The sequence below is a fragment of the Apteryx rowi genome, unplaced genomic scaffold, assembly GCF_003343035.1.
Source record: "Apteryx rowi isolate R43461 unplaced genomic scaffold, aptRow1 scaffold_10, whole genome shotgun sequence".
Classification (NCBI taxonomy): Eukaryota; Metazoa; Chordata; class Aves; order Apterygiformes; family Apterygidae; genus Apteryx; species Apteryx rowi.
This window is the reverse complement of record NW_020447197.1, coordinates 4,274,630-4,302,555: the sequence shown is the minus strand read 5'-3', so window position 1 is coordinate 4,302,555 and position 27,926 is coordinate 4,274,630. Positions and strand designations below refer to the sequence as shown.

The 27,926-nt window shown below is 46.4% G+C and overlaps 2 protein-coding genes across 5 annotated transcripts in view; both read right to left on the bottom strand.

Annotated features, from left to right (window-relative positions):
- Positions 1 to 334: 334 nt before the first annotated feature.
- Positions 335 to 12,495, bottom strand: SLC2A2 (solute carrier family 2 member 2). Of its 2 annotated transcripts, XM_026061425.1 has the most exons (12): positions 12,463 to 12,477; positions 11,516 to 11,611; positions 11,146 to 11,171; positions 10,903 to 11,046; positions 9,730 to 9,854; positions 8,662 to 8,777; positions 6,791 to 6,953; positions 5,428 to 5,615; positions 4,244 to 4,348; positions 2,192 to 2,293; positions 744 to 947; positions 335 to 538 (listed from the first exon to the last, which is right to left on the bottom strand). In XM_026061425.1, the coding sequence occupies exons 1-12, from the start codon at positions 12,475 to 12,477 to the stop codon at positions 335 to 337; spliced, it is 1,488 nt and encodes a 495-aa protein (XP_025917210.1). The 2 variants fall into 2 exon arrangements, with proteins under 2 accessions (XP_025917210.1, XP_025917200.1); XM_026061415.1 differs by having other exon boundaries at positions 10,903 to 11,171; positions 12,463 to 12,495.
- A 5,189-nt stretch (positions 12,496 to 17,684) lies between these two features.
- The window catches only part of TNIK (TRAF2 and NCK interacting kinase), a 171,207-nt gene continuing 160,965 nt past the window's right edge, over positions 17,685 to 27,926 (bottom strand). For all 3 annotated transcript variants that reach the window (XM_026060818.1, XM_026060826.1, XM_026060835.1), the window contains 6 exons: positions 26,433 to 26,567; positions 25,799 to 25,899; positions 23,732 to 23,881; positions 22,317 to 22,476; positions 21,569 to 21,708; positions 17,685 to 19,828 (listed from right to left, as the gene is read on the bottom strand). In XM_026060818.1, the coding sequence (XP_025916603.1) occupies positions 19,745 to 19,828; positions 21,569 to 21,708; positions 22,317 to 22,476; positions 23,732 to 23,881; positions 25,799 to 25,899; positions 26,433 to 26,567 (770 nt within the window). In that variant the 3' untranslated portion in view covers positions 17,685 to 19,744. The remainder of the gene's footprint in view (positions 19,829 to 21,568; positions 21,709 to 22,316; positions 22,477 to 23,731; positions 23,882 to 25,798; positions 25,900 to 26,432; positions 26,568 to 27,926) is intronic.

Here is a 27,926-nt window from a genome sequence, read left to right as displayed (position 1 = left end):
TTTATATGCTCGACCAGCTAATAAGTTCATTATCCTACTGGGCTGTTTCAGTGGGGCATGAAGATGTACATGTAACATTCCTTCCGTTCTTTCCTGTGGCTCTTTCTGGAGCCCAGGTATATGGAGTATTTTAGAGTAAAATACCAGGTTAGCTCCTGCAGCTCTAAGGCGCAAACGTTACCAGCCACAGCAGCCAGAAGGCATCAGACTGGTTTATCTTCCTGGTTTGTCAGCTGCAAGGTTTTTGTGAAATGATACTTTTGCCTAAGGTTCTTTCTGTTGTGTTTAAAGGAAGTCCATGCTTAATCCCTTCTTTCTGTGCACGTTGTGATTTCTAGGCCTCCTCGCTGCCTCTCAGGTCTTCCAGCTCAGTCATGGCTTTGGCACCTTTGGTGGCTGAGCGCTTCTTGCGGCGGAACACAGCTGAGATCTCTTCAAATGACTTTCCTTTTGTTTCTGGTACTTTAAAATACGCAAACAGAAAGAAGGCTAAAAGCAGAGCTGCAAAGATCGCAAACACATATGGTCCACACAGATCCTGCAATGGGAAAAGTGAGAACAGAGGAACCACCATGAGCACTGCAGGGTTTACTTATCGTTTGTACCACAGATGGTTAAGATTTTCAGAGGGATTTGGATATCTGGGAGGTACATGCACATCCTGCTAGGTTGCTTTGGAAGCCTCACCCAGCACTGGGATCACACGAGTCATTTATTTGTAAGGTTTTAGAAGGATTTCTTACCGCAATGTACTGGAAGCACATTCCAACGATGAAGTTGCAGGTCCAGTTGCAGAAGCCAGCGATTGCAATGGCGGCAGGGCGAGGGCCTTGGCTGAACAGTTCGGCTACGATAAACCATGGGATGGGCCCAGGCCCGACTTCAAAGAAAATGACAAAGAGAAAGATTGCGACCATGCTAACATAGCTCATCCAGGCAAACTGGCTCTGCAAAAGAGTGAATTCAGTGTTACAGTCCCAACACGACTCTCATTAATTAGCACTAATTACTTTAATTACGGTTCTCTTTCAGAAATTTTTTCCTACACAGACAAGCAGGGAAAAGGACTGGACATGCATAAATAAAGCTCCTAGCGGATGAACAGCAGCAGGTTAGATACTGCTGTTTGCTGTGCTGGGGTAGTCTATGGGAGCACCATTAATATGAATTGTATTACCCTGGGTCCCACCAGCAATAACCAGAGCTTGCCTGGGGCCATAGCCACGACTGAGGTGCAACYGCTGGCTCTGTGCAACCTCTCTGGATGGGCTCCACGAGCAGACACCYGGGTAGCACATACTCAGGTGGCTTTTGAGTGCTCTGCTGACCAGTCTGGGCATCTGGCCCATGTGAATCTGTGTCATCTGGSTGGTGATTTCGCAGTTAAGCTAAGCTGATCAAACTCTGCAGGGGTGGTTTTGCCTGGCTGTGCCCCTAGAACCAGCTGAGCACAGTGCCACTGTTGCTGCTGGCAGAAGGAGGTGGCAGTTTGCAGCTACATCAGCGCAGTTGCATCTTCAAACCCTCTCCTTACCTGCAGAGCAGCCAGAGAGGCTAAATGATGTTGTCATTAATAAACAGGGTTGAGGATGCCACCCACTGCTTTATTTTCCATCATGACAGGAACTTGTGCCAGTGTTTGGAACTGACTTTAGTAGGGGCTGGCTCCATTCTCTACCTGTTCTCATGCACTGCCCTGTGTCCTTCACASCCTTACCTCTCTCTTGGGGGCTTGAAGGAACAATTTGTACCTTTTTCTAAGGTAAGATACCAGTCTAGCATCTATGCACCAAACCAGAGAGACACAAGTTGAGGGTTTAGGGCACACAGTGTTTGCATGTGGAGGTACACCCATAGTTTACTTAGCAGGTGTGAGATCACCCTGTGGGAATAGCACAGAGCTATGTGTAAGAGAGAATTGAGTTTGTCCGAGGGCTCAGGGAGGAGGCACACATTTTTTCTAGCAGTGGTTAAATGAGCACTGGGGTATCAYGGGGCTGGAGAGAGCAACCCCCTCAGGCACTGCTGTAACCCAAGATGACTCCACCGATGGGCATTTTGAACTGTCCTTTCTAAGGACAAATGTTTTCCAAACTTCTTTGAGATGAACATGCAAAACAATCAGTTTAAGGGGTAGTTTGTCTTCTCTTGTTTACAAACCATGGAGAAAAAAATGGAGAGAAATGCTTACCAGGAGTACAAGTCCAACTGTCATGGCCGCAGCGCTTGCCAACATACCCATCAAACCAGACAGGAATAGGGAGCGTCTCCCTGCCTTCTCCACAAGAAAGACCTATAGAAACACAGGCAGCAAATCAGTCTTTGGCATCCTTGCTTTCAGGAAGTTCGTTCAGGGCTATTAGCAATGAACAGCCTACGACTACTAGCAGTGGACAACTACCACTACCAGGCAGCATTGCTGCTGTCCTAGCTCACATGSTAGAAATTTATGTGCCGGTTTCCAAAAGTCACAGCTGAAACTCTGCATATGCCTATTGGGGAGGCATATTAAACAGCTGCCCTGCCAAGGGCAAGGCAAAACCATGTATACACAGAGCTCATGCATTTCCAAACTCTAAGGACTTCCCACTGTTCTTTTTTTGAGGAAGAATAAAGTCACAGGGTTTGCACTAGTTTGGAAATAGCCTTCAAAATATAGCATGATGGAAGTCACATCACATGCCTTTGCACAATGCCTGTACTAGGCAGGGAAAGCTTTGTAGCTACAGCCTGGTCCAGGCAGCTGGAAACAGGATTTTTTCCTCCTATGGCTTCCAGACTTTTTTTCCTTCCTTGGTAGCACAAGACTTAATTTGCTCCTTCTTGGCATCTTTTGGGGGACACCAGTCATCTCACCCAACTTTAGACATCTAAGTCTGAACCAATCACTTCACCCAATGGAGAGCTGTAGCTAACTCCAGAGGGCAATGCACCTAGCCTGCTGTAAGATACCATGCATTAGCCTCCGAAGCTGCCTGCTCCTTGCCTTCCCCTCTGAAGGACACCTGTGGCCATAARTTCAGTCTTCCTTTCCTGAAATTATGGCAGATGATTTCTGCTTCTAGGAGACTGCCTCTTTTTCTGGAGGCAGTTCATCCTGCTAACTCATTAAGTTGCAGACAGCAAGCCTTCGCAATCCCTTCTCCCCTTGCCAAGGGCCTCCCGACTGTCAGTGGTTCTGCAGACATGCCTTTTGATCAGGGTCTGTCATTTATTGACAAACTGTAGATAATTTTTAAGTGCCAAAAGAAGCAAAGAGCAAAYGCCCCCAGCCTGCAAGTACAGCACACTTGTGGCTGATACTGAATTGCAGGAGAACAGACAAGCTAGGGGCAGATCTCTTCCAGCCACGCAGCCACACAGCCTAGGTCCCTCATTTCACAATAAACACATTCCATCTTCTTTATAGGGGCTGGGTGTACTTTCTCTAAAGCAGTTATACCCAGAGAACTCCTATCTCATCGGCATTTTATGGCGGACTAAGACCTCTTAGAGCTGTGTRTTTCTACCTTGCATCTAGTCCTGCTTCATGGTGGGTAAAAGGCCTTTGCTCCCTAAGGCTCTCTGGAGATATGAGGGAAGTGGTTTGGCTTGGTATTTCCTGCTCTTCTGATAATAATGGCCACTTTAAAAAATAATTGCCTGCTGTTTGGAATTGTGTTAATACTCTCTGGAGAGTGACAAATGATGAGAAAGGCTGTGAAAACTGAAAGCATCCTTTTACTGCTACAGAGCTATGCCTAGATATGATGAGGACGGGTGCTACATTAATTTTATTAGTGTGGACTAGCCTCTAGATATTACTCAGGTAGGTGCTATGTAAAAACAGAAGAAAATTTGGAAGACAATAGGTAAAAAGAGAGGTTGTGGGCAGCTGACTTTCCCCGCCACAACCCAAAGCACCTACCTGTTCCCAGATGAAAATAGGATCAGCAGAACTTCAGTCTCAAAGGTATCTTTTATTTTGCTGGAAATGCCAAGCTACCTGAGCTTCCCTGAACATGGTAATGCATTTTTAATTCATGGAGTATTTAGCAGCGCTGTTTGATAGCAATGAATTGTATTTCAAGGCTTGATTTTCAAATGGGACATGGCTAAAGAAAGATTTTTCCTGAGAGTAAGGTGTGCAAGGTCAACCCTGCAAAACTGCAAATCCCAGTCCCAGGTCCAGCATAAAATCTTGTTTTAAAATAAAATTATATTTTACTTGCTTTTGTAATCTAGGCCAGAARTATTTACTTACAGAGATAACAGTGAAGACTGTGTTCACGACTCCAACGCCAATGGTTGCGTAAACTGGTTGATCAACTCCAGCTCTCTCAAAAATGTTTGTAGAGTAGTAAAAGATCTATCAAAATACATTAGGATAAAGGATTAGATAACAAGGCTGGTAGAACTTTTTGTCCTCTTGAGGGAAGAGTTGCATTTGCTTGGCTGAGATTTGAAGTAATTTAATTATGATTAGTTTTTCAACTTTTTAATGATTTGTTATAATAATTAAAGTTGAAACTTTCAAAGGAGCCTAAGGGAGTTTAAAATCCCACTGAAATTCCCCTCCTGAACYATGGCATTTGCACATTTAAAAATGTTTTCTTCCATGTAGTTCTGTGTTTAATCTTGAAAGCCAGTCACCAGCAGAGTGTGTTGGAGACAAATATGTTAATACGTCTGAGTTTTAAATTAATTTTATAATATTCTTGCTGCATTGGAATGACTCAAATTTCTCTTTTCCCTCAAAGAATAAGGTGCTATATTGTGGAAGTTAAGGATGGGATTAAATGGCTCCATGACCCAGTGGTTGGTGTGTGAGGCTGGGCACTGTGTCRGGCTGGGGAATCCAGGCTCCGTGAGGCCACATAGTCCCGAATCAGGTCTCCACAAGGTTGGTCATCTCTGCATGGTGTTCTATTTTGCAATGTAGAAATGCTCTTAATCTTTTGCAAGTTAGTGGGATAGAGGCTTCTAGGGCCAACCTTTGTAAAGCTGCCACCAGACCTTCAAAAATGTAAGTCACTTTTGGAAAGTAGGCTGTGCCCCCATGTGTAAAATGGTAATTTCTGGTATCTCAGGAGGTGCTGCAAAGGCTGGAATAGAATAGCTCTTCTGGACTCTCCATGGGTGAGCGCATAGCCATTAAAGAGAGCAAACTGCTGATAAATTCAGGTATAATRAGGGCCATAGAAGTAGTCAGCATGGACCCGTTGTGCTAGTGGATTTACGCAGAACTCTGTCACACCGTCTCAACCCTGCTATCCACCCACAGCTGTTCTCAACGATGGGGAATTCCTTAAATRCTGATGGTGGTGACCTAGAAGCTACTGAAGTCACAGCAAAGGTTCATATCCACCCCCCGTGCTTGGACCGAGCCAGAATTGCCTTTTTGTGCTTGGTGTGGGTTTCTTTAAAGGGAAATGTTGGGAGACTTACTGCATTGATTCCTGAGAACTGCTGGGATATCTGAACCATCAGCGCCACTATGACTGCCTGCCTGTATTTTGAAGAGGTGAAAAGCTGCCTTATGGAGACTTTCTTTTCACTGGCAGCTTCTTGTTTTTCCTTTTCCATCTCAGCAATCTCTTTCATCAGGTCACAGTTTCCTCGAAGCCTTTTCAGACCTCAAGAAAAAGAAGATCACTGTTTTATTTTCAAAGGGAAAAATGCGAGCTAGGAATACAGTAACAAGAGCAGTCTCTCTAGCCAAAGCTCAAGGTAAGCCATTTGAATGGACAATGGTGGGTACTTCCCAGACTCCAGCTCTGAGGACTCCTGCGGCACATCAACTGCTCGCTAATGGCCCAGGGAAGCCCCTAAATGTGTCTGCTTGGCAAGGTGCAGCTGTATGTTAGTGTGCTCTGAGACACCAGGTTCAAGCCTCATCTTTCAGTAATGTTTATTAGTCTCATACAAACATATCTTAACAGTGCCTGGTCCAGAGCTAATTTATACTTCGGCAGCTCAGAGCACAGGCGTGCAGCTACCTGCCCCTAAGCATGTGGACATCCCCTGTTTTAATCAGTGCTGGCTTTTCATCTCACTTTTCAGCTGGTTCCTACCATTGACTGCTCTTATCGCTTGTAGAGACAGCTGGAACCAGCTAAGAGGTGCCATGCTGGGAGATGTATAAGCTATTGCGGTAACCACTCTGGATTTCCAGTGTAATTGTGAATAACACTGAGGAGAGAGAAGAGCTGTCCCCTGAAAGGTGTCTGTTTTATACCTGATTGAAAACCTTTCCAACTGAACAGAGATTTTGAGGGGTGGCGAGAGGGAGGAAGGAGAATTGATTTGCCAGAATCAAAGCATATCCCAGAAACATGCCCTTGTCACCCAGACAATGAAGTGGAAAAGAAGTCAAAAATTATGAAACAGAACAAAACCTTCTGGCAGATCTTCAAGCAGGATTTTTTTCCTCCACTAAAGTTTCATTTTGCAGAACATTTCAGATTTCTCTATTTTGTTCTTACTCAGAACAAGCTCTTTTTGAAAGGGGTAATTTCCCCCCAAACTGCAGTTTTGGTTTTATCGGAAAACTCTGTTCCATCCATTTGATGGAAAGGAGTAACAAAATAAGGCTCACAACATAAGCAGTAACATATAAGCACTCATGCATTAGTCAGTGAATATATGTGGGTGTCCGAAATCCCTCCAGTGAGTGTGCTTGCTGTGGGATGGAACAACTATACCCACTTACAAGTGTATGCACTCAGCCAGACTTTTCCCTTTTCCTGTTTAATTCTGGAGGCTAATAGTGTAAAAACAACTACAGACAAAACCAGAAATTGTGTCTTACTTTTTTTAGCTTCCTCCACTTTTCCCAGTTTGATGTAAAGGTATCTGGGGCTCTCAGGACACAGCAAGAGCAGGAAGAACTGCAGGAGAGCAGCCGCACCAGACAGAGCAAGGAGCAGGGGCCACATCTCATCGTTGCCCAGCAGAAAGTCTAGTCCAAGAACCTGGAATAATTGAGTCATGTTTGAATGGAGCTGATATATTTTACACTTTAGAACAAGAAACTGATTGACTACTATGGCATTTCTAAGTGACAACCCGGAAGAGAACTAGAAGCAACTAGTTCTTCTCAGTCCCAACAATTTGATTTCTTTAGTTATGATACATGTTTACAATGAGGAAATGAGCAGATGGCATAAAATGTCATGAACAAGGCATAGACAGGCCTAGCTGTGCTGTGGGACAAGCCTCTGAAACACCTCTGCCCATTTGGAGTAACTCAGTACTGCACTCCAGCAAAGCCACACATAACCTGTGCAGCTGGCGGCAGGAGTTCATCTTTGGAGTTTGATGCTGGCTGGAGACCTGTGTCTGGCCAGCCGGAGAGCGGCTGTTTGGTTAATGCTGCTTTGCTGGTCTACGTTCATGTTGTCCCATCTACACTGCTATGTGACTTTGCAGATACCAGTCACTGGTGAAAGTCTAATTGTAAGGCTCCACAATAAATGGTAAAAGAGAGCCAGAATTAGGCCTCTGTGTAAATAGCTTGGCAAATATAGACAAGCAGATGAAATATTTTCTCCTCAGGCCTTGTTCTTCTGGATTTTTAGGGCTATGGATTTGTACAATGTTGTTTTCTTTCTGTAATTGTTCTTAGGAGAACAAACAGGAGAAAAAATGTCATAGAATGYACTTTGAGGAAAACCCTCCTGTATTCACGAATCTGTGTGTCTTTGGTGTTGACACCTGCATATATATAAGGATATAATTTAGCCCTCTTGAGTTCTCCTTATCAAGCTCTCCTCTCTGCTTCCTCCATGCTTGCTTCTCGCAGAATCAGAATTAGCTAATGCAAATCTCCGGTGTGCCTGCATATCTGTCCTAAGGAGCTCCACAAGGTCTGGAGCTCAAATTGAAATTCATGCTGCAGTGGATGCCTGATGCACCAACACAGAGTGACCTCTGGGGCTGCAACATGGCATCTGGACTTGACTTTCAGCAAATATGCTAACTCCAGCTTTGCTTTGTGTGTGTGTTTATAGTATTGAAATAGGTGTTCCAAAGAGGTTGTGAGTACTTTAAAATTGAAATGAGCTTTCTAAACAAAACATTGGCAAACTTTTTCTTTCAACTATTTGCAAATCTTTTTTTGTATTTTCACAGCTAATGAAGGAGGCAGAACCTACCTTACAATCTTTTTTCCCATGTTTTTTCCAGAAAAGAACAGTAAGCAATATTCTTTGGCTAAGTCAAATACGATGAATTTTGTGGTTATTATAAGTTTTCTGGATGTGTTGGTTCCAGGTACGTTTATACGCCAGCCTGCCATGTACCTGAGACTCCTGCCGCAGTGGACAATGCTGATGGGGACATTCCTACTTTTCTGATAAAGCCATTTTTGAGTACCTGAATATGAAGGACCTCATGTTCAGGATCCAGTCTGGCTCTGATGAGATGCACACAAAAACTTTGCAGGGAAGGAGAGAAATTGTTTGCAGAAGTATTTTTGATTTCTTGAGAGGAAGTGTTCTTTGGTAAGGACACTTCTGAATCAAGGTAGGAGTTCAATCCCATCAAAGCAAATTGCTTCAAACTCTCCTTCAGTTTTGGGGTGAAATTATAAGAGATTTCTCAAGGGTTTCCTCAGATTGTCACTGGGGTCTGCCTAATCACTTAAATACCCTCTCTGGTCCTGTGCATATTCCCCCTTACCTGGCTGATAAGAATACCCGTGACGATAGCAAGCTGGTGCAGCGTTCCCAGCGCTCCTCGGAGGGCCGTGGGAGAGACCTCGCTGACGTACATGGGCACCAGTCCGGAGGACAGTCCTGCACAGAGCATACACGGGCGTCACGTCTTCTAGCTGGCAGCCTGGCAATCAACAGAAACAGCTTCCCAAGCTGGAAAGGAGGATGGAGCCTGTGTGCTGTTTCCTGTGTCCTGCCGAACCCCTAGGTGCCCTTTTCCCTGGCCAGGAGTGGGAAATGCCTGGCACTTTGCAAAAAGTGCTCAAATATGCTCTGATTCAGAACCACAGTTCAGTAGATCTTTACTTTTGAACATGTACGTAGCACAGAGCAGAAATGATCTACTAAGAGAGCTTATTTCAGACCAAAGAGCTTTCAAAATCTTGTCTTGAACCTTCGAAAGGGAGTATTATATCTGCCCACCAGTGGCAATGCTAATGACTTCTTCTTCTAAGGTARTTCTAAAGTAAGTCCACCTTATCAGCCTCCCGTCTTCTCTTTCCCCTGTCCACAATACTACCATAGCTAGTACTGTTATCTAGGGAACATTTTAAACAGCATGAATAACAACATACTGTTATAATAAYGACAGCAACCAAGAGCAAACCTTAAAGGTGCTGCTCGCCAAGGCAGGGCTAGTTTCTAGTATAAGTAAAATAAACTGACTTCATGACAGAGCCRACCTAAATACTTCTGAAAAAGATTTTGAAGTGAGGAGGGCAGGCRTGAATGGGAAGAGGGAAATTCCCACATGTGAAACCCCTTGTTAAATAAAAAAAAGATTAAAAAATAGGAGAAACTCCTGAACTGCAGCCCYGGTTTGGCACGGCACAGCCCTTCTCCCGGTGGCTCCTGGGACAAGCCCGTTCCTGACCCACTGGGGTCCCCAAYGGGGCACAAGTCCCTGTCCCCCAGACGGGAGCTGGTGAGCTGGGGGCCGTAGCGTGTCCCCCACTGTGTCTCTGCGGGTGTTCATGTCATGCGGGTGCTCAGCCCTGCCGCCGGCACGCTGTGGCAGCCTACTCTGACTTACCACAGTACAGGCCCACAATGGCTCTCCCGGCGATGATGAGGATGTGAGAGGGTCCAAATTTTGCCAGCCCCATGAGGAGGTTCCCGGCGATGGAAAGGACATTCACAACCAGCATAGCTTTGACCCTGCAATTCAGCAACAGCAGAGCTACATTGGGGTTGTCAATCTGGCCCGGAAACCATGTGGACGCCAGCTGGGGCTGAGCGCTGCCAGGAAAGGCCGGATGCCYGGGGATGGGGGTGACCCTGCTCAACACCGGCGTGTCTGATGCACGGCGATGCCATGTGCCTCGCAAGGTGCACGCTGCGTTTCTCAGCGGCGCTGGGGGCAAAAAGCAGGATCGGAGCAGAAGGGCTAGCGCGGATCGGCGCACRAGGCAGCCAGGCTGCATCGCGAGAGGAAAAACCCTAGCCCCTTGCTTTGCCATTTAGTTCTGACCCCCCTCTTATTGAAAATTTTGCCAGTATTCACACGATCTGTTGTCAGTCGAACCCAACTGCAAGCACACTTCACGTCAGCCTGCGTGTCCCCAGCCGGAGTAACGCACCGTCCCGCGCGCATTGTGAYAGAAAATCAGAGCAAATGTCAAGTGAGTTAATCAGCGCTACAGGGGAAAGAATAATGATCATGTGCGTGGAAAGATATATGAAAGGGGCGCAATCAGAGCTGCTAAAAGCATATTATACACCCTGTGCAAATGCTATTCAAMTATCCTCCTCTTCCCTTTGTCACAAAAAAAATAGAACAAAATTAAAAAGTTAATAAAGGCTTCTCATCAATTTCTTGTCTGCAGTGCTAAAAGTTACAATAAAAAGTCTGATTTATAATTTAGGATTTTAATAAGCCAGACTCTTGTAATGTTTGGAATGATATTTTGGAGGTTTGATTTTTTTTTTCATTAAATTGGGAAAAATAGTACAAAAGGCATTTCTACAGGGAGAAAACAGTTCTAGGGGGGAAAATCAAACAAAAAGGCTTAGACTGTAATAATTTGAAATTAATAGAAGGGGATTTATGTGCTGTCACTCGCATGCCTGGCGAGAGATTGGGGAGGCGGTGGAGGGCTGATGCAGACTTATAGCTGCAGGCTCTCAGCTCCCAGGAAGTTATGAAAACCAGAATTGATGAGTTTAGCATCTCCGAGAGGGAGTGGGCGCCGCGGCCGGCTCTCACCTCCCCAGCCGGTCGCCGATCCAGCCCACGGTGAAGGAAGAGATCATGCCGCCGACGGCAAACACGGACACCGAGAGGGACCAGTACATGGTGAGGACGGGGTGGGGGCYGGTGTCCGTCGCCGTCACCTCGGGCTCTGCCGCGCTCCCCGAGCCCTCCCACGCTGCCAGGCTGGGGCCGGCCGTGCCGCCGTCGGCCCCGGAGGCGTTGAGGACAAGGCTCTCCGCGGGGGCCACCCCCAGCACCCGCCCGTAGTGGGCCTCTATCACCTGCAGAGGAGAAACACCGTCAGCCTGGTGGCCTCCCCCCGTCCCGGCCCCGTTTTGGGGGGTTTTGCAGCCCCAACGCAGGCGCTGAGCCCCTCTGGGCACCGGCATTGCTTTTGCATTAAAAAACGACACTGAGAAATTCAGATGGCAGTGGAGTGATGCAGATAGCTTTCTCACTGCCCTAACTTATCATGGAGGTTTTATACCGTGGGAGATAACTCCTCGGAGAGAGACAGTGCCCTCCTGGATGCTTCTCCGAGTTAAAACCCAGACCCCCTTGGGCTGCCCGAGACGCTCACCCCTCGGCGATGTGCCGTTTTGCAGGGCCGACCCGCTGCACTTACCTTCTGGGGAGCGTTGATGACGCCCAGGCTGTAGCCGTACTGGAAGAAGCCCAGCACGGCGCTGAAGACGGAGAGCAGCAGCGTTCCCGTGAGGTGCTGCAAGAGACAGCAGAGACCAGCCTCACCGCGCTGTCCCGCGGGCGCCCCGTGTCCAGCCCTGCTGCCCCCGCGCAAACCCCAGGCGCTTCCTCGGCGGGGACGCCGTGCCACCCCGTCCCTGCCCCGGGGGAGCCCCCGCGGGACCCCGCTCCCTGGGCGGCGGTGGAGGAGGCACCCAGAGCCGCTGCTGCCGCAACGCCGCTGCCCCGAAACCCTGGGTGCCAGGCGCGCAGCGCGGCTGGGCGCGGAAGAGGTACGTCCCGGGAGGGCTTGGGGAGACGGGGTCGCCTCCTTCGTTTCGCGGGGAGCCGGAGGCGCGCGGGGGATGCTCAGGGCAGGACCAGCCCCCAGAGCAGAGCCACGTCGCCCTGCACGAAGCAGTCTGCACTCTGCTCCTCGCGGGCGCTCTCTGAGCAGTCGCCCTCATCCGCCTCTTAAAAGCGCTTTCGCTGCGCACTCATTCACATCTACRCTCTAATAAGTAAACGTAAGTAGCCCTAGGAATGTGCACTGCTCCGTGCCCAGCCTTTCTGCAGGTGGCAATCCTACGGAGGCAGAACAACTGGTTAAAAATGACCAAGGGAGTGCATTTCAGCAGTGCTCTCTCATGAACTATTTCCTTCCATCATAGCTAAAATTATCTTRTAAGCTGTCAGAACGCCCAAAACCAAAAAGCAATCCCCCAACCCCTCTCCCCCAGCACTCAGTACATAGATCTCAAAGACCAGTTAAAGAAGGGGGAGGTTTTTTTCTTGTTGCTTTTGGTCTTCACAAGCAACAAATGCCAGTGCTCTGTGCTGATTTCCCTCAGAAATAGTAGTATAAAAATACCATTGAGCCTTGGTTACCTTCTCCGCTTGCATTTTATTTTTCTTGTCCATCCTCTGGGTCTTCTGCAGTCCTCCTGGGAGCAGTTACTGTCCTGGACTGAGGAGGGCTTTCCCGGAGGGTGGTTAGAGCTCAGGCACAGAAGGAGGGACAACGGGAATGGGACGGAGGGAGCATGATTGGCAAAACTGACTTGTGCTCCGGAAGATGGGACTGTATCTGAAGTTAATGAAAAACCCAAGCCTTCCCAACATTTCTATGGGTTGTCTGGACGCTGCTCAGCTCTGAGAAGTCACTACCAGTCCTTGTATTTAGGGGACAAACGAAGCAAAGGGAGACTCGCACAGTCGTAGAATGAACCTGTGAAATTTGAATGATCCAGCTAAAATGCTGTTTTTTGCCTGTTCCTCAAACAAACAGTCTGCAACACTGAGAACCACTGCTATGTTTCATGCCAGGGACTTGGGAATGTGTTAACAGCCTATTTCTAGAAGATGTTCCTCAACACCTTTCTTGGCTTCTATGTTGGATTTGTTTGCTAAATTACAAACCTTCTCACTGATTTTTAGCAGGAAAAGCCCTTCCAGCATATGTAGCAAAGGAGTTAGAAAACAAATGTTGTACTTAAATATTGCTTAGCACCTGCTTTAAAATATATTTTTGTGTGTATACAACATATACCCAAACATAAACAAATACAGATGTATACAGGTCTCTGTCTATATATATATATATATATATATATATATATACACACACACACAGACACACACACACACATACACACAAACCCTTCAACAAGTAGATGTAATGCTGATATACACACACATTTGTATGCATCCTGAGCATTTAAAGAAGGGGAACGCTCTATGTGTATACAGAGACATAACACAGTAAACTTACCCAGAATGTTACAATAACATACATTTTCACTAAAAGACCTACACCRGTTTGAATGCTTAGCATTTTCAGCACCACCAGCTGATCTCTGTGTTCTCAAATATTGTTAACCTTTGGCTTGACTTAGTAGTCATGCACTTTGCACGTTGGTGCAAATCTGGTCTCAGCTGGTCTGTGCAGCTTGTCCTTGCTGGACTTGCTTAGTCTCGGGCTTCATAATCCCTGACATCATCAGCAGACAGCAACCACCTCACTGGGGCAGATCACAGCATCCATAGCAGAGATACCAAAGTCTGAATCAGTCAAGAAGCTGATTAATTCCATTATCTTCCAGATAAGCTCCGATGGGTCAGGTCAGGGTTTTCACGCCAGTAGCTGAGTTATTGCTAGTCAYTGGATGTTGCTCTCAATCAGTCAGACTTCACATGGGCATAAAATGCACCTTCTAAAGAGGAAGAGGAGGGGGAAAAAAAACGATGAGAGAAAAAAACCCACTAATCTTTGCACTGGCTTCAGAGTAAAACTTTAACTTGAGGYGAAAAGTTCATTGCATTAATCCGTCAATTGATTCCAGCCCCAGCACCTGCATTCCCCTCGAAAGCCCACATATCTGGAAAGGGTGGGGGGCACTGAGACTGAGCTTTTTGAAGTTTTCCTCATATTTGTCCTTCCGGCTGACATCTTTGACCATTTCCATTGTATGCATTTGCTCTCTGTGTTTGCGGATACCGAGGCATTTACAAGCGCCTTCTCTTTGCATTGCAGTTAGATGCTGTGAAATACCTCCATACAGGTGGGTTGGCGGGATAAGGGATTAACGGGCTCCTCAAGTTTGGCTTGGAAAACAACTGAGGGGCCTAAAGCAGTATCCCAAATTGAAACCTTGAACACTGTGAAATTCCCAGTCAGGACCAAATCCCCCTCCCACACCTCCAGGTGAGGGTAATAAGCTCCCAACTCTTCCCCCAACTCTTCCCAGCCCGTCAGACGCAGTCTGTGGCTCACGAGGGGTCTGGGATAAAGGAAAGCAACAGGACTCCCAGCGGGGTGCAGGTTACGCTGCTGGAGAAAGCCCATCTAGACACCAGAGATGGAGAACAGAGTGGCACTTCCATTGCTTTTAGCCTGCCCCAAATGCTTTTTCATCAAGAAAACCGCTGCGTGCATTTATGAGAGAGAAACTCTGACACCTGCCACTTCAGCTCCTCCGTCTGGATGGGCTCCAGCCCTCCCCGCTCAGCGGCCGCCGCTGGGTGCCCTCGCCAGCTCAGCTGCGTGATGCTGAAACGGGCGCACGTCAGAGCCCCTGGGCGTCACACGCACACGCGTCGGGGAAGAAAGTTGTCCTGTAGTGCAAGTGCTAGCCTCACGTGGCGGGCAGGACCCGGACGCTAATGCTCCAGTCTCGCTGCAGCTCTGATCTGTCGCCAGCACAAACCCCGTGGTTTCTGGGCTCTGTGCTGGCCTCCAAGTCCAGGACCATGCCTCCCCCCTTCCCCAGCCCCTCCTGCTCTTCCTCCTGTGTTAGGTGTCGTGAGCCGGTTTCGTGGTGCTTCCTTTCCTTCCTTATTCAGCCCCATCCCTTGGCCAAGGCGCGTGGGATGGCCAAGGCCAGAGCAGGGAAAGCTCGCTGGCTGCTCTGCTGGAAATCCAGAGGGTGCGCGCGGCCCCTGGGTGGAGGGCCACGATGGAGAGGGGGCCTGGCACCAGCCTCCTTGATGAAGGAAACACTTCCAGCCGCCTGGCTTTAACGTGAAAGCCCATTGCATTGCCAGCCATCACCTCCGGTGGCAGCTCCGACTGCTTTTGCTTCGGCTCTGGCTTGGAAAGCTTACTTTTGAGCCGTGGAGTACACTGGGCACCTGGAGCAGAAAGCTCATGGAAGGCAAAGCATTTCTTAACCATCTCTGRCCAAGTCCCCAGCTTGCACTGGGATCACAGCTACAAGAGGCCCCCTGCTWTATGATACACCTGTCTAAAGCCTTGGTCCCACAAACCAGTGATGCAGTGTTTAAGCACGTATTTAACTCTCATTAATGCTAACGGAGTCAAGCCTGTGTTTTTTTCTGAACAGTGGGGGCTGGATTAGGCACTGTGTCTCCTTCCGCTGGTTAGCAGAGCTCAGCTCAAAGCTTGTCAGTAGACCCACTGGATTGGAAAGACCGACTTGCAGATCTCTGCTTCCCACTGGAAACACCTTGTGGAGGATACGTCAGAGTATCACATATTGGCTGTTAGATGGAAAATCAAAGAGCAGCACACTGCAGCCTCCTACATGCTAGAACAGCATGCTAGACTCCACCAGTATAAATGATTAGCCAGTCYAATCTCTTGTACTTTTACTGGCCTGTTGCTGTGCCTAGACCTTAAAGTGCATTTATCAACACACTATAGTGCAGTTCAGGAGCAATATTATCCCCATTTTGCAGTTGGTGAGCCAAAGCATGCAGCAGTTAAATGATTTGACAAAGRCCACACAGATCACAGAGGTGAAAGGGAAGGTGGAGGCTGAACCCGGGGCCAAGAGCATCATCACTGCGGGGCCAGCCCTGCAGTGCTTATTGCTAGGACCCAGGCTTCGCCAGCTTGCCTACRGCTCATTTATGCTTTTTCTTGTACGTTGTCAGATGGTCTTTGAAGATGACTAAGGATGACAAGAGCATACATAACTGATGCAGCCCAAACCCCACCTCAGGCATCAGCAGAAAGATGCCGCCTCTTTGCAGGTGCAATAACCCCACAAACCATAACCAGGCTGATTCCAGTTGCAGATGCTCAGCATTTTATCCCGTTGCTAGTGATGCTAGAAAAAATGTCATACACCAAATTACAGGAGGCCTCAGAATAATAATAATAGTTAAAAAAATGTATGTTTGAAGGTTCTGAAAACCTTCAGGTGGCTCTGACACTGCGTCACGCAGCTGGAGATCGTCCCTCATATGCAAGGGGGGGTCTTTCCATGAAAATGGAGTGGCTCCGAGAGATATGTTCTCACAGTTTTTCAGGGAAATGTTTAAAGCGTGGAAGGGTCTGGAGTCAATGGCATGCTGTCAGCTGTCCGAGGTGTAATGCAGGCAGAATTTAATTCTTGCTTACTTTCACTATTTTGCTATCTATCTACTCTGTTCGGCTGTTGTTTAGGCTGACCGCTGGACTGAGCTGCACCCACAGGAGCCGCTAGCACCTATGTCTGTGAAGGGGAGAAATGTACATTCTGCCCTATCTTTTTTAAAAGCAGAGTTTGCATTGCAGTGCACAACATGCCGGGTCTCTGATCTGCACGAACACGTTGCAAAGCAGACCCAGGTGTGCGTGCACCACGGGCACTTCATGCAAACTGAGGGTGCAGAGCAGCTGGTGGTAGTGCGAAAACACAGTGGAGCCGGTCTTGTCGGGCCACCTCATTTAGCAAATGATGCTAAACATACTCGAGTGTGCTGAGCGGGGAGAAGCAATCCATTAAAGCCAGGACACATGYTGCTCAGGTGAAAGGCACAGATAGCCTCAGTTTCCCACTGCTCGGTTTAGTGCCATGGTTAAACAGTCAAATCTAAACTGTTTTCTTATCTTGTAATTACCTGAGTGTTCAAAATATTTAAATGATAGGAATCCCAAATATCAGCATCCAGCTCCTTAATCTGCGTGACGTTACCTTGTATCCATGAATCTCTTAGTACTTACGTTTCCTGATCGGCATAATTTACATTATTTGCAAACAACAACACTTGTGTTATGCTGTATTGCCATGTATATTGCTAAATATAATTAGCGTTGCACAGTGCTAGGCGTTAAAAGCAATGGGTTAAAGTTTACGGTCAGACTTCGCTTTTGAACAACCAAACACATTCTCACATCAGTAAAAGTAATTTAAAGATATGGTACGGACAGTGATGCTTCCTCTGTGGCTGGAGTAATTTACACACCCTATTTAGCAAGTCTGGGCTGTTTAAAGGCAGCTTTGATGTGAAAAACAGAGCAAAACAAAAAAGAAAACAGAAAGAAAAAAAGACAATCGAGCACCATAAGGTTGCAGCCTTCCGGATAAAAGCCCCACGAGGCTGGGCCTGAGCCGGGCCGGGGCGCAGGGCCTGCAGGGCGCATTTGAGGGAGAGGCACGCGATGTAGGAAAATGTAGGGAAACGCGTGTCTTTATAGCGACGTTCGCACCTTGCCAAGGGCGAGGGCCGTTGTGGGCCGAGGGTTTTGGAGGTGCCTGCGTGCGCAGGGGGGAGGTGGACGAGCCACCGGTACCGGGGCCCACGGCGGCGCCGCGCCAGCAACCCGCGCGCCTTGCCAGTGGGGAAGAGTGTCGGCACAAAGGTATAAAAGGCACGGCTTCATGTTGAAGTTTTGTGTTTTATTGTAGTTGGCACCAGAAATGYGTTTGATCTATGTTATGTTCATGTACATACGCTGTAAACAAGACTGCGTTAATATTGGTTTCTTATGATTTTGCTTCAAACGACTCCATGGTTTTTAAAAAATACATTCACATACTACCTTATGTTTAAACACAATGACTCCCTTTTATTCCATAACTGTACCCCAAAACCTCACAATAAAAAAAAAAAAAAGATCATTTAAAGCTGTGTATTCTGAACTCGTCACTTCAGGGGGAAAAGAAAAAGAAAAGGAGAGAAGAGTTACCAGTTTGCAACATAAACTCAGTAACAAGCTCTGGTTTAAGGTAACCACAGTGAGAATATAAAGAGCTGGTGGCAATCCCATGAGGGAAACCGCAGCGCCGCCGGCACGAAGCTGAGCCGCCATTTTGTGGCAGCTGGGTGGGAGCAGGAGAAGATGGCGGCAAGGTGGCGGTGGGAGAAGATGGCGGCCAGGCAGCGGGGGGAGAAGATGGCGGCAGGGTGGCACCGGTCCCCGGGGCAGGAGGACCTGTCACTGTGGCGCCAGCCTGGCTGCCCAGAGACCAAGCAGCCAAACATTTTCTTGCGGTTCACAAAAGATTCAAGGTTGACCAACTACTGTTGATTTTTTACAATTATTTTTTAATAAAGCCATTGTTGCGGAGTACACCAAGATTGCCAGTTAAGCTCTCTATATGTCGCTGGAGGTAACAGTGCTGTGATAAACAGCTAAACGAAAAAACAAACAAACAAACAAAACGAGGTAGGTTAAAAACCAGCAACACAGATCTTGTTATGCGACACCCTAATACCACAGGCAGCCATGCTTGTAGCTACTGAGAAAAGAAAAATCCCAGATATGCACTTAAAGTTTAAATCAATTGAGCAGAGTTTATAAAGACACAATTCAACCTGAACTAAATACATACACATTTCGGCACAGATGTCGTTTTTCACTGTATGTTGGGTAATTCACGGGGGTGGGATGGGGGGGCAGGAAACGAGTATAGATTCAGACCCTTGGCCAAAGAAACCACATATATATATATTTTTTAAGCTCTTTACAAGCCCGATCTGGCGAGGCACCTTGCTGTGCCGGGTTGGTGGCTTGCTTGCCCCGCGGCGCTGCCTCGCGCAGGGGCCTCCCTGCCGTGGTGCCGCGCAGGACGCCAGGCCCTGGCAGCCACCCCAGCGCCCCGGGGTGGCACGCGACGGCGGCAGTGTGTGATGGCGGCGGCGGTGGTGAGGCCATGGCGTCCCCCTCCGCGTGGCCCCCGCCCCGGCCCCTCGCCCGCCVGCGGCCGCCACAGCTGGCACCACCGCCCCCGCCGCGACTCGCCCTCACGTGAAGATCCATATAGAAATATGGATGGACAGACTGACAAGAACAGTAGCTGACTTTTATTAGTCTAAGGCTAGTAGTTTAGCCATTTAAAATCCATTTCCCAGAAGAGGGGAAAAAAAGCCCACCTGTTATTTCTCTCTCCTTTAAAAATCCGTCCAGCTGTTGCTGCCAAGAGCAACATGTAAATGTTGGTGAAGGCAAAAGATTTCTAAAATTACCCAGCTATATACGGTTACGGCCTTCATCACAAAGATAAAAGGTACATTTATTGTGCTGTCTCTCACCAGATTTAATTGGTAACTTTACAACATACTATAATATTTGATGCTAGCAGGCAGACAGAATTAAAAACAGACTCTTTGACACGGTTTCTTTCCCCGTTCTTACAAAGCAGGGGACAAAGAAAAAAGTAAAATTAAAAAAAAGAAAAAAAAAAGGAAAATTCATAACCCACTATAACACAGCTTAATCAGGAGCCCCGGAGAGGCCGGTTTGCCGAGGCCCGCGCGCGGACGCCGGCCGGGGCCGCGCTCCCGCGGGCCCCTCTGCCCGGGGCGGCGGCGGCGGCGGCATGGGACGGGGCGGGAGCGCATGGTCCACCCGCATCTGCCACCGCGGCGGCATTAGTCCACATGTTCAATGTCCTTTAAATTAGAAATAATGCCATGACGGTAAGCGCCCCGTGCTCTTCTGTTACCAGTTCATCATGGAGTTTCTGTTGAGGGTCATGAAAAACACTTGGCTACTTCCTCCGGATCTCACTGATGCAAAAAACACCTGTTTTGGGGGAAGAAAGCACAGCACAAGGTCAGCTCCGAAGCAGTCAGGCAGCATCGCTGACCAAATCAAAAACTCAGATCAAATCAAAACCACTTAGTAATAGGCATGGTAATAAAGCGCTGAGTCACCTCTATCTTGCTATCAATACCAAGGACAGCAAGGTTTGGAACGCCTTAAAAATACCAAGTTTATCACATATTATTTATCGCCATGGCACCATTTATTATGCAATATTAATAAGACCCTGTTTTTAGTGGCTTATACCTTTGCTAAACGTTAACCATTTGGGTCGATACCCTAATGTGGTAGTTATCTGCCTCAGCTGAAAATATTTCTCTTTGCAAAAGTCAGTCACAGTATTTTAGCTGGTTTTGAAAACTAGGTTAGGGAAAACTACTTTCTTTCAATCTGTTAAAAGAACAGAAATGTATCAGGCCTTTCTGTGAAGAATACGACTTTTGGTGCTCCTTTGAAGATCCACCAACATTTGACCACAATAGAAGGCTTTAAAAATAAGTAAGTCATAATTTGCAGATCCTTAAGGGGACACATCTTCAGCTTCTGCAGCTAAAATATCTGAAGTCTCTGTCCTTTTTAAAATAAAAATTATTCAGTCTTCACCTGTCTTTTACTGCTAACCATTTCTCCAGAAAGAGAAACATCTGTGTTTAGCATTTCAAATCTACCAGTGATCAGTTGGTTCCAGTGTTATAGCAAGATAGCAAGATATAGCAAGATTATAGCAAGATTGGGGTGTGTTTTTCAGTTTGCTTAGAAAAGAAAAAAATCAATAGGAACAAAACAAAAAAATCATTTTAAAAAACTGTATAAAACCTGCAGAGTCAAGTACTCAAAAGTTAGGAAAAAAACAAACTATGGCTATTTGGGCAATTAAAATTCAGCTTCTTGGGCAGCTTCCTTATGCTACATTTTAACTGCATGCTTAAGAAATATTTTTTCTTCAGAACTCCAGATTAACTCTGTGCAATGCTAGGCCAAAGCTCATTTAATGAGCAGCTATTCAATAAAATGATTCTGGCCTCAAACCTTATTTATTGCATGTTATTAAACCCTGCTCTGACGATAGAACAATCAGCTTCTTCACRTGTTCCATGATCGTAATCATTATGAGAGAATTCCCTACTGCGTAGTCCCAATTTATCCTTGTGAAACCTTCTGAGACGAGCAAATACTGTTGTCCCCATTCTGCAGGTTCTTGCGTTCAAAATATAACTCTCCCTGTCCTAAGAGCAGCTGTCAAGTGCTCCACAACTCTGTAAATATGAGGCAGGGCTCTATGTCGATCCCCCTCAAATGGTATAAACCTATGAAAAACTGCCCCAAATCAAAGAAGAACTCAATAGCAGAGATGAGGGTAGAAACCAGATCTACAGTTCAGCATTCAACCATCTCTTTCATGAAAATATTCCTTTTCCTCCTGCAATTTCTCCTTCCCTCATTCCCTACACTTAATGTTTAGATGCAACACTAGAGAGAAATTCAAGTCAAGTCAATGCAGATCTTAGCCTGTAGTGGAAGTGGATCTTGCAGATCTTCTCACCACAGGCTGAGATCTGCATCTACTTAAGGGAATGAATTGGAGTGGGTTTATTGGTACTATTTTTAAAGCAGACCTTCAAATTAATTACTTATTAACCTCAAGATAAATTAGACTTAGAGTCAAAAAGTAGCTGGTTGTAGCTTAAAGCATAGATAGAAGCTTTGACGTGGACTTACCTTATCATTTCTTTCACATAGAAACTTTAACCTTTGAGCTCGCTTGTGCATAAATACTCCATCCAAATGTCCTGTCTCCACTGACCGGATTTCAATAGCTTTCTCTCCCCAGCCCATTATTTGATTGGAATGAATGTAGGCTGTCAAAAGGAAGTGTTTGGTAGGTGTTACAATATGTGTTGAGCTAAATATTATACAATGGGCAGAAAAACTCTCATCAGCTGTTATTCAAAGCCTATTTAGATGAACCACAGAGCTCTGATTGCCAGAGGCACAGAAAGTCAGACATAGGCCCTCAGCAACAACTGCCTTTATATAGCGCCTTTCATCCAGAAGGTGCTGAGTACTTTAAACAGAAGAAGTATCACTTCTCCCTCTTTCTGTAGATGAGAAGCTGCGTCATCGAGCAGGCTGGTGAGCTGCCTGCAGAGGTCGTGGAGCTGAGCAACAGCAAAGCCAGAAGAGCAACCCAGGTTTTCCCAGCTCTGCACCCAGTACCTTTTCCACTCAGCACAGGATCTCACCATTGCAACAGCTTATACTTCAGATGAACCAGACCTAAAATCTTGAAGTCACTTGCCCTTGCTGTGCAGGACCAAACTGTAGACATTTTGCAATTATATCTATTATCTGGCTATGAGAGGTTTACCTTGATTAACAAGAGCCCAAATGACTAATCTCATCCTTGACTCGTCATCTTTATTTGTCAAGTGTATTTTATCAAGGGGAAGAGGAAGGGTTGACCTACCCACAGATGTAGGCATTTCTCCCCACTGGAGCACCACGTCTTTAGTTATCCGTCCATAGGTGTTCACATATACTCCTTCATCCTCATAGCACACAAGCATCTCCATCCCGTCTGTTTTAGGCAGGATGACAATGGCGTGAGGAGTAATATTGCCCTGAATCTGCAGTCAAAATAAACCCTAAAAGTCAGAATTACACTGAATGGAGGAAGGGGTAGGGGGAAGGGAGCAGAGCCTTAGAAAAACAAAACCCAAAACCAAATCAGGAACAAAACTCTCACTCCATTCAACAAACAGGCATTGACTTTTAGAGATAAGCTTGAAGGAGAATAAACTGTCATGTTTACCCTACCATCAAAGCTGTCATATACGTCAAGGATAAACAGGTTCAGTAATCATGAAGAGAGCACAACATATACGCCCCCCCAAAATGATGGCTGACGTTTGGCAGTAACACAAATCAGCTGCTACTGACTGATGAATCCATCTTCTATYCAAATTAAGGAAAACAAAAACAGAATTCTACATGCAGCTCTAGGGAGGAAATATTCCCATTTTCTTGAGCAATCAGTTGCTAGCTCCAAGGGTAGCTACAGTAACTTTCAACCCATGTCTGACCTTCCAAAGCTAAGACAACATAACCAGTCCAAACTGCCCTAGCTTCCTTGCCACCTCTCGTAGAGGATGCTCTGCTGCTCAGATCACATTCAGCAATTCCTGGATTTGATTAAAAACACAATTCTTGCAGGCTAATTTCTCACACTGCTTGATCCAACAGCATGGACAGAGCTTGAATGAGCACACAAGAAAATCCTCATCTACACTATCTTTTGTAGCACTGTGATAGCTTATGGACCTGAGAGACATCCTCTGGTGAGTTCCACCTGGCAGTGGGGTTTCAGGAATTTCGAGCAGCAGGCTTACTGAGATTTGGGCTACCCTAATCCTACAACCCTTGCTTAGGAAACATGCGCTGCCTCAAGCAAGAAGCAAGGACCTGTTGGTGAGCACATCTGCTATGCCAYGCCAAGGGAGAGCACACTGGGCAATCAGTGCTTCGTGGATCTATTCTTCCCAATAAACAAGAAACTGGTTTCATGGTATCTTGCCTTACAAAGAGCCCCATTACTGCTCTGTGCAGTGTATGGACAGAGTCTCCCTTCCATGGGACCTGACCAACCTTTAATCTGACTGCTTGGGCACTGGGACAGAAATAGCCTGTGTAAATAACCAATATTAAGTATGTGATACCTCCAAGTCCTCTTTAATCAATTATCAATTAGGACAGCACTGGAGCATGTCATACCCATGGCAAGATGTCACCTGACTGGTCACCATTTCTGACACACTGAAAGCCCATCCAAACCTTGCTGGTGACCTGTGTTACTCATGCAGCAGCACTCCTCCATGTACTCACGTGAGATGGTATATAGATATCATAAGAGTTCCCAGAATCTACATCAATCACATGGAAACCAGTATGTGATCCAAAGATAACCTTGAGTCTCTGACCCTCTTCTACAGTGAGATCCACAAGCAATGGTTTGTGCTGGAGATCTGCAAAAGACTTTTATAATCCTTTCAGTGAGTACCATGGAAAACAAACAAATTCCCATAGCAGCAGCCTGATAGTTTTGAAATCATATTTGTCTGGATGTTTCCTATTAAATAAGTAATTTATATTCCGGTCTCCCTGTTCCTGTGTCAGATGCCTCGGAGGGTATTACTCAGTCACTCCAGCCATCTAAGCAGATTTGCTGCTGTAGCTTTTTTATAGAAATACATCTTAGGAGAAGCTACTGAGCACGGATGCATCTTCCTCCCTCCCTGCAGAAGTGACAGCCTGGCTTCTGACATGGTACATAAATGTTGCACTAGCCACGAAGGGCCAGCAGTCCCTGTAAAATATGACTCCAGCAGCTGGAATGAAAGCTTGAAAATCAGACCTCTGTGGGTAGGAGTACCGCAAGGTGGCTGCATAAAAAACCCCCAAGGGCTCTCCCTCCCAAGGCTGCCGCAAAGCGTTCACCCTTGCCAAACACAGCTCTTCTCCCCCAGAAACCCAAAGCCAGCCCTAGGATTTGGTCCCTAAAGGAGGGCGACGGAGAGCTCAGTTTTACATGAGTGCGTCGTTCAGGCAGCACGCGGGGAGCCCCCTCTGCCTGCGCTGCTCGGGGTGACAAGAGCAAAGTCTGCAAACAGCAGTGAGCACCCACCTCCCCTCTTGCAGGGATCACCGCTCCAGCTGACATGAGCCAGGCAAGCAAAGAGCTATTTTTCCCTGTTCCAGCCAACCTGGTGGATGCAGGCTAGGGACCAGCTCTCTGGTACAGTCAGGTCTGGGACAGATTATCTCTCCATAACTTAGTTTCTCAACAGGAGCGTGAAACACCACCGTGAGGAGAAACAGGCTATTTGCTCTCTGCACAGGGACCATGCTAAATCTTGACAGTGGAAATCAGTGAATGGTACTTGCTGCTGTCCCCAGAGATCCCCGCCTAGAGGGCATGGAAAGGATGCTCAGCCCACAGGCCAGAAAAGCAGCACCAGGAGCACTAAGCAGCGTCCTTGCAACCTACCCACAGGGTGTGGAGGCTGGATCATATACTTTTTTTAATGCTGCTGAGCTCTTTATGTCACCAAGCCCATTTATTCTGGCCTTTGTTCAGGGAAAGCAAATGTGAGCTAATACTGAATAAACCCATTTATGTTGCAAGGATGCAAAATAAGATTACTCAGCATGAAAGTCTCTAGAAGACACTGCCCCTTGTGACTTGCCTCTGCACAGGGCTTAGGATGGAAAGTGCTTTAAAGTACTAAGTACAAAATACTCTTTGGCTGGTTATACAGGAGAAAGGTCTCACTGAAGGAAGTTGAGGGAGACGAAAGGGAGAAAAACAGAGAAAGAGTGGGTCATTCTCTTGGACTTTCTATCCTGAAAACGAACTCACATTGCAGAAGGTGAGAGGACTTTGCAAAATCAAAATGGAAAATAATGCCAAACGCATTTCAAACTATACATTAAAAATTAGTTAAGAGGTTAAAAAAAAAAACCACCCCCTCCCATTTTATTCATGGACATTTAGTCAGCTTTCTGCAAACTTCCCAAAGCCTCCCAGCATTAGCTATTATCAGCACTTAATTGTTAGCCACATGCAGCATGTATCAGCATCTCTTCAGGCAAGGATTTCAGAGTACTCTCCTGCCAGGGGAAGCGCAATGACTGTTACGTTTTTGCAGAGTAGTTTTGTTTGCACCCTCAAGGTCTGAAAGCCCCTGGCAGCTCACAGAGAGACTGCTGGGCAATGCTGCAGGCGCTCCTCTTCACTGCCCCACGAGAGGCTGCCCCCAGCTCGCTGCCACAGCTTGCTAGGGGTCCCAGAGAGCACAGCTGCATATGCGAGATACTTTTCTACTCTGCACAGTAAAGAAATCCCATGTATTTACAATTACAGAGTATATTTTGATAGTAAGATAAACATACCTTAAATGCCATAAACTTGTGATATGGTTTAGGAGCCCAAGCATATATCTCTACAGCATTCTTTAAGGCAATCACCAAGAACTTGATTCTTTCRTATTTCACTAAAATCAAAATAAAACTGATTTTTAAAACATCCACTTTCATTCAAACAAGACTGAACAATTCATCTCCAGGAAGAGCTTCTAAGGCTATCTCTCTGTTGGTTGCCATCTGGTAAGGTGTGCACCTATAGATGAATATCAAGTTTATTCATGGCTGTGGTCTACACATACTTCCTGTCCAGTCTCCCTATCTATGTTCAAAATACCATCTGCGCAATAGTGTTTTCACAGAACAAATAGCCTACAAATATGGAGAAATCCTTATTTTCCTTTTTGATCAGATCTGATTGGATTATAGGCTAAAAATCCCAAAAGACATCAAGTATCTTTTGCCTGTAATTAATGTAGTAAATGATTCATCAGATAAATTGGAAGATTTCTAACAACAAGCTATTTTAACACAGATATTTTCTTCAGAAATTCTTCCTTTAGATTAAACTTTCTTCCACCCACAGCAGACAGTGAAAAAAGCAGCACAGCGTCCAGGCTCATTCCCGAGAGCCACCCCAGCACGGCAGTCCCCAGCCACTCACCAACTTTGTAGTGGATGCAGCCCTCCAAGTCTCCGACCGTGATCCAGCCTTGCTTCTTCTCTACTTCCGGGTCGTTGTGTAAAATTCTGTTTCTTAACCACGAGAGATAGTACACCCGCAGCTTGTTCTTCTTTCCTGTTGGGAGAGGAGACTTCCCAGTAAGAGCTAACAAGAAGTAATGAAGAGAAAACACGCAGCCGCAACCACGCAGGCACACTCCTGGGCTCCAGCTCTCCCTGTGATACAGCCGCTGTGGGAGAGCTCTTTCATGGAAAATCTTGAGATTTCAGTGTCTCTTTTCACTTACCATTAGATAAAAGCAAAGTTTTTTTGCAGTGACATTGAAAATAATATTATAATGGTCTTTAGGTTTTTTTTCTTGTAAAAAGCTCTGATACCTGCACATGTCTAATGCAAAGAAGAGACCAGACTTCAGCCTCCCACGCTGCAGGTGGATGCTCTAAGAGACAGACTCTCTCACTTACTCACAGATTGGAAACGTTCCATTTTGTGTAAATAAATGTGCATAGAGAGAGAATCAGGCAAAGCAGGGACATGAACCCAGCTCTCTTACATCTTAGCAAGTTATCCAACCACTGAACTACCTGGCACTTGGTTTCTTTTTCTCTCTTCTGTTTCACACACCAGCAATTCATCCTGGAACTAAGACACCATCCCAGAGAGTTTTACAGGCACAATTACATAGCTGAAAATTTTCCTGGATTTTATGAATGACCATTCTCTGACGAAAAAATTCCTAATCAGAAAACTTCTAACCAGCTCTCCCAGCTATCACAGCAATACTTTAGAGATATGGCTAAGCAAAATGTGCCTTTGGCTCAGGCAAGAAAGGCTCTCACTTTTGGTGACAGAAATCCTGGGAACAGTTCACCCACGCTTACTGTGTTACAGCTCTGGGCAGTATTCTCACACTAACTTTCTCCTTTACTGTTCCCACATTTATGCAGTTTCTGACATATGCTATCCGCAACCCTTCCTAGGCACGTCCCAACACACGATTTTAGTTTAGCGCATGAGCTCCTCTGTTTGYGATACGTGCTGCGATTTGTTGATAAGCTCCGTGCTGGGCTATACGGCACTGAGGCAGTGCTGTATTTCTGCAAGTCTCTGTCCCCTCTAGTGGCTACAACCTGGCTAGAAACCTCCCCGCTGCAAAGCCCTGTTACGGCGACACAAAATAACTTCCACCGAGGTCAGTGGGAGCAGAYTGAAATTATAAACCAAGAGACCTGTCGGCTAATGCCCACTCACATATTTCCACAGTCCCACCCAGCTCTTTCGCATCGCTGCCTCAGAGGCCAATATTCCCTGGGGAGCTCTACCCTCCTGTTAATCTTCCAGCTGTACTAAAACCCCTTGCTCCTACAGCTGTGTTCTCAATAACACAGTGGAGTTGCAGAACAAAGCAAATCACCAAGCAGCGTTTTCTGAAGAGCTCCTCCTTAACTAAGGCAACAGTAATTTACAGTTTAA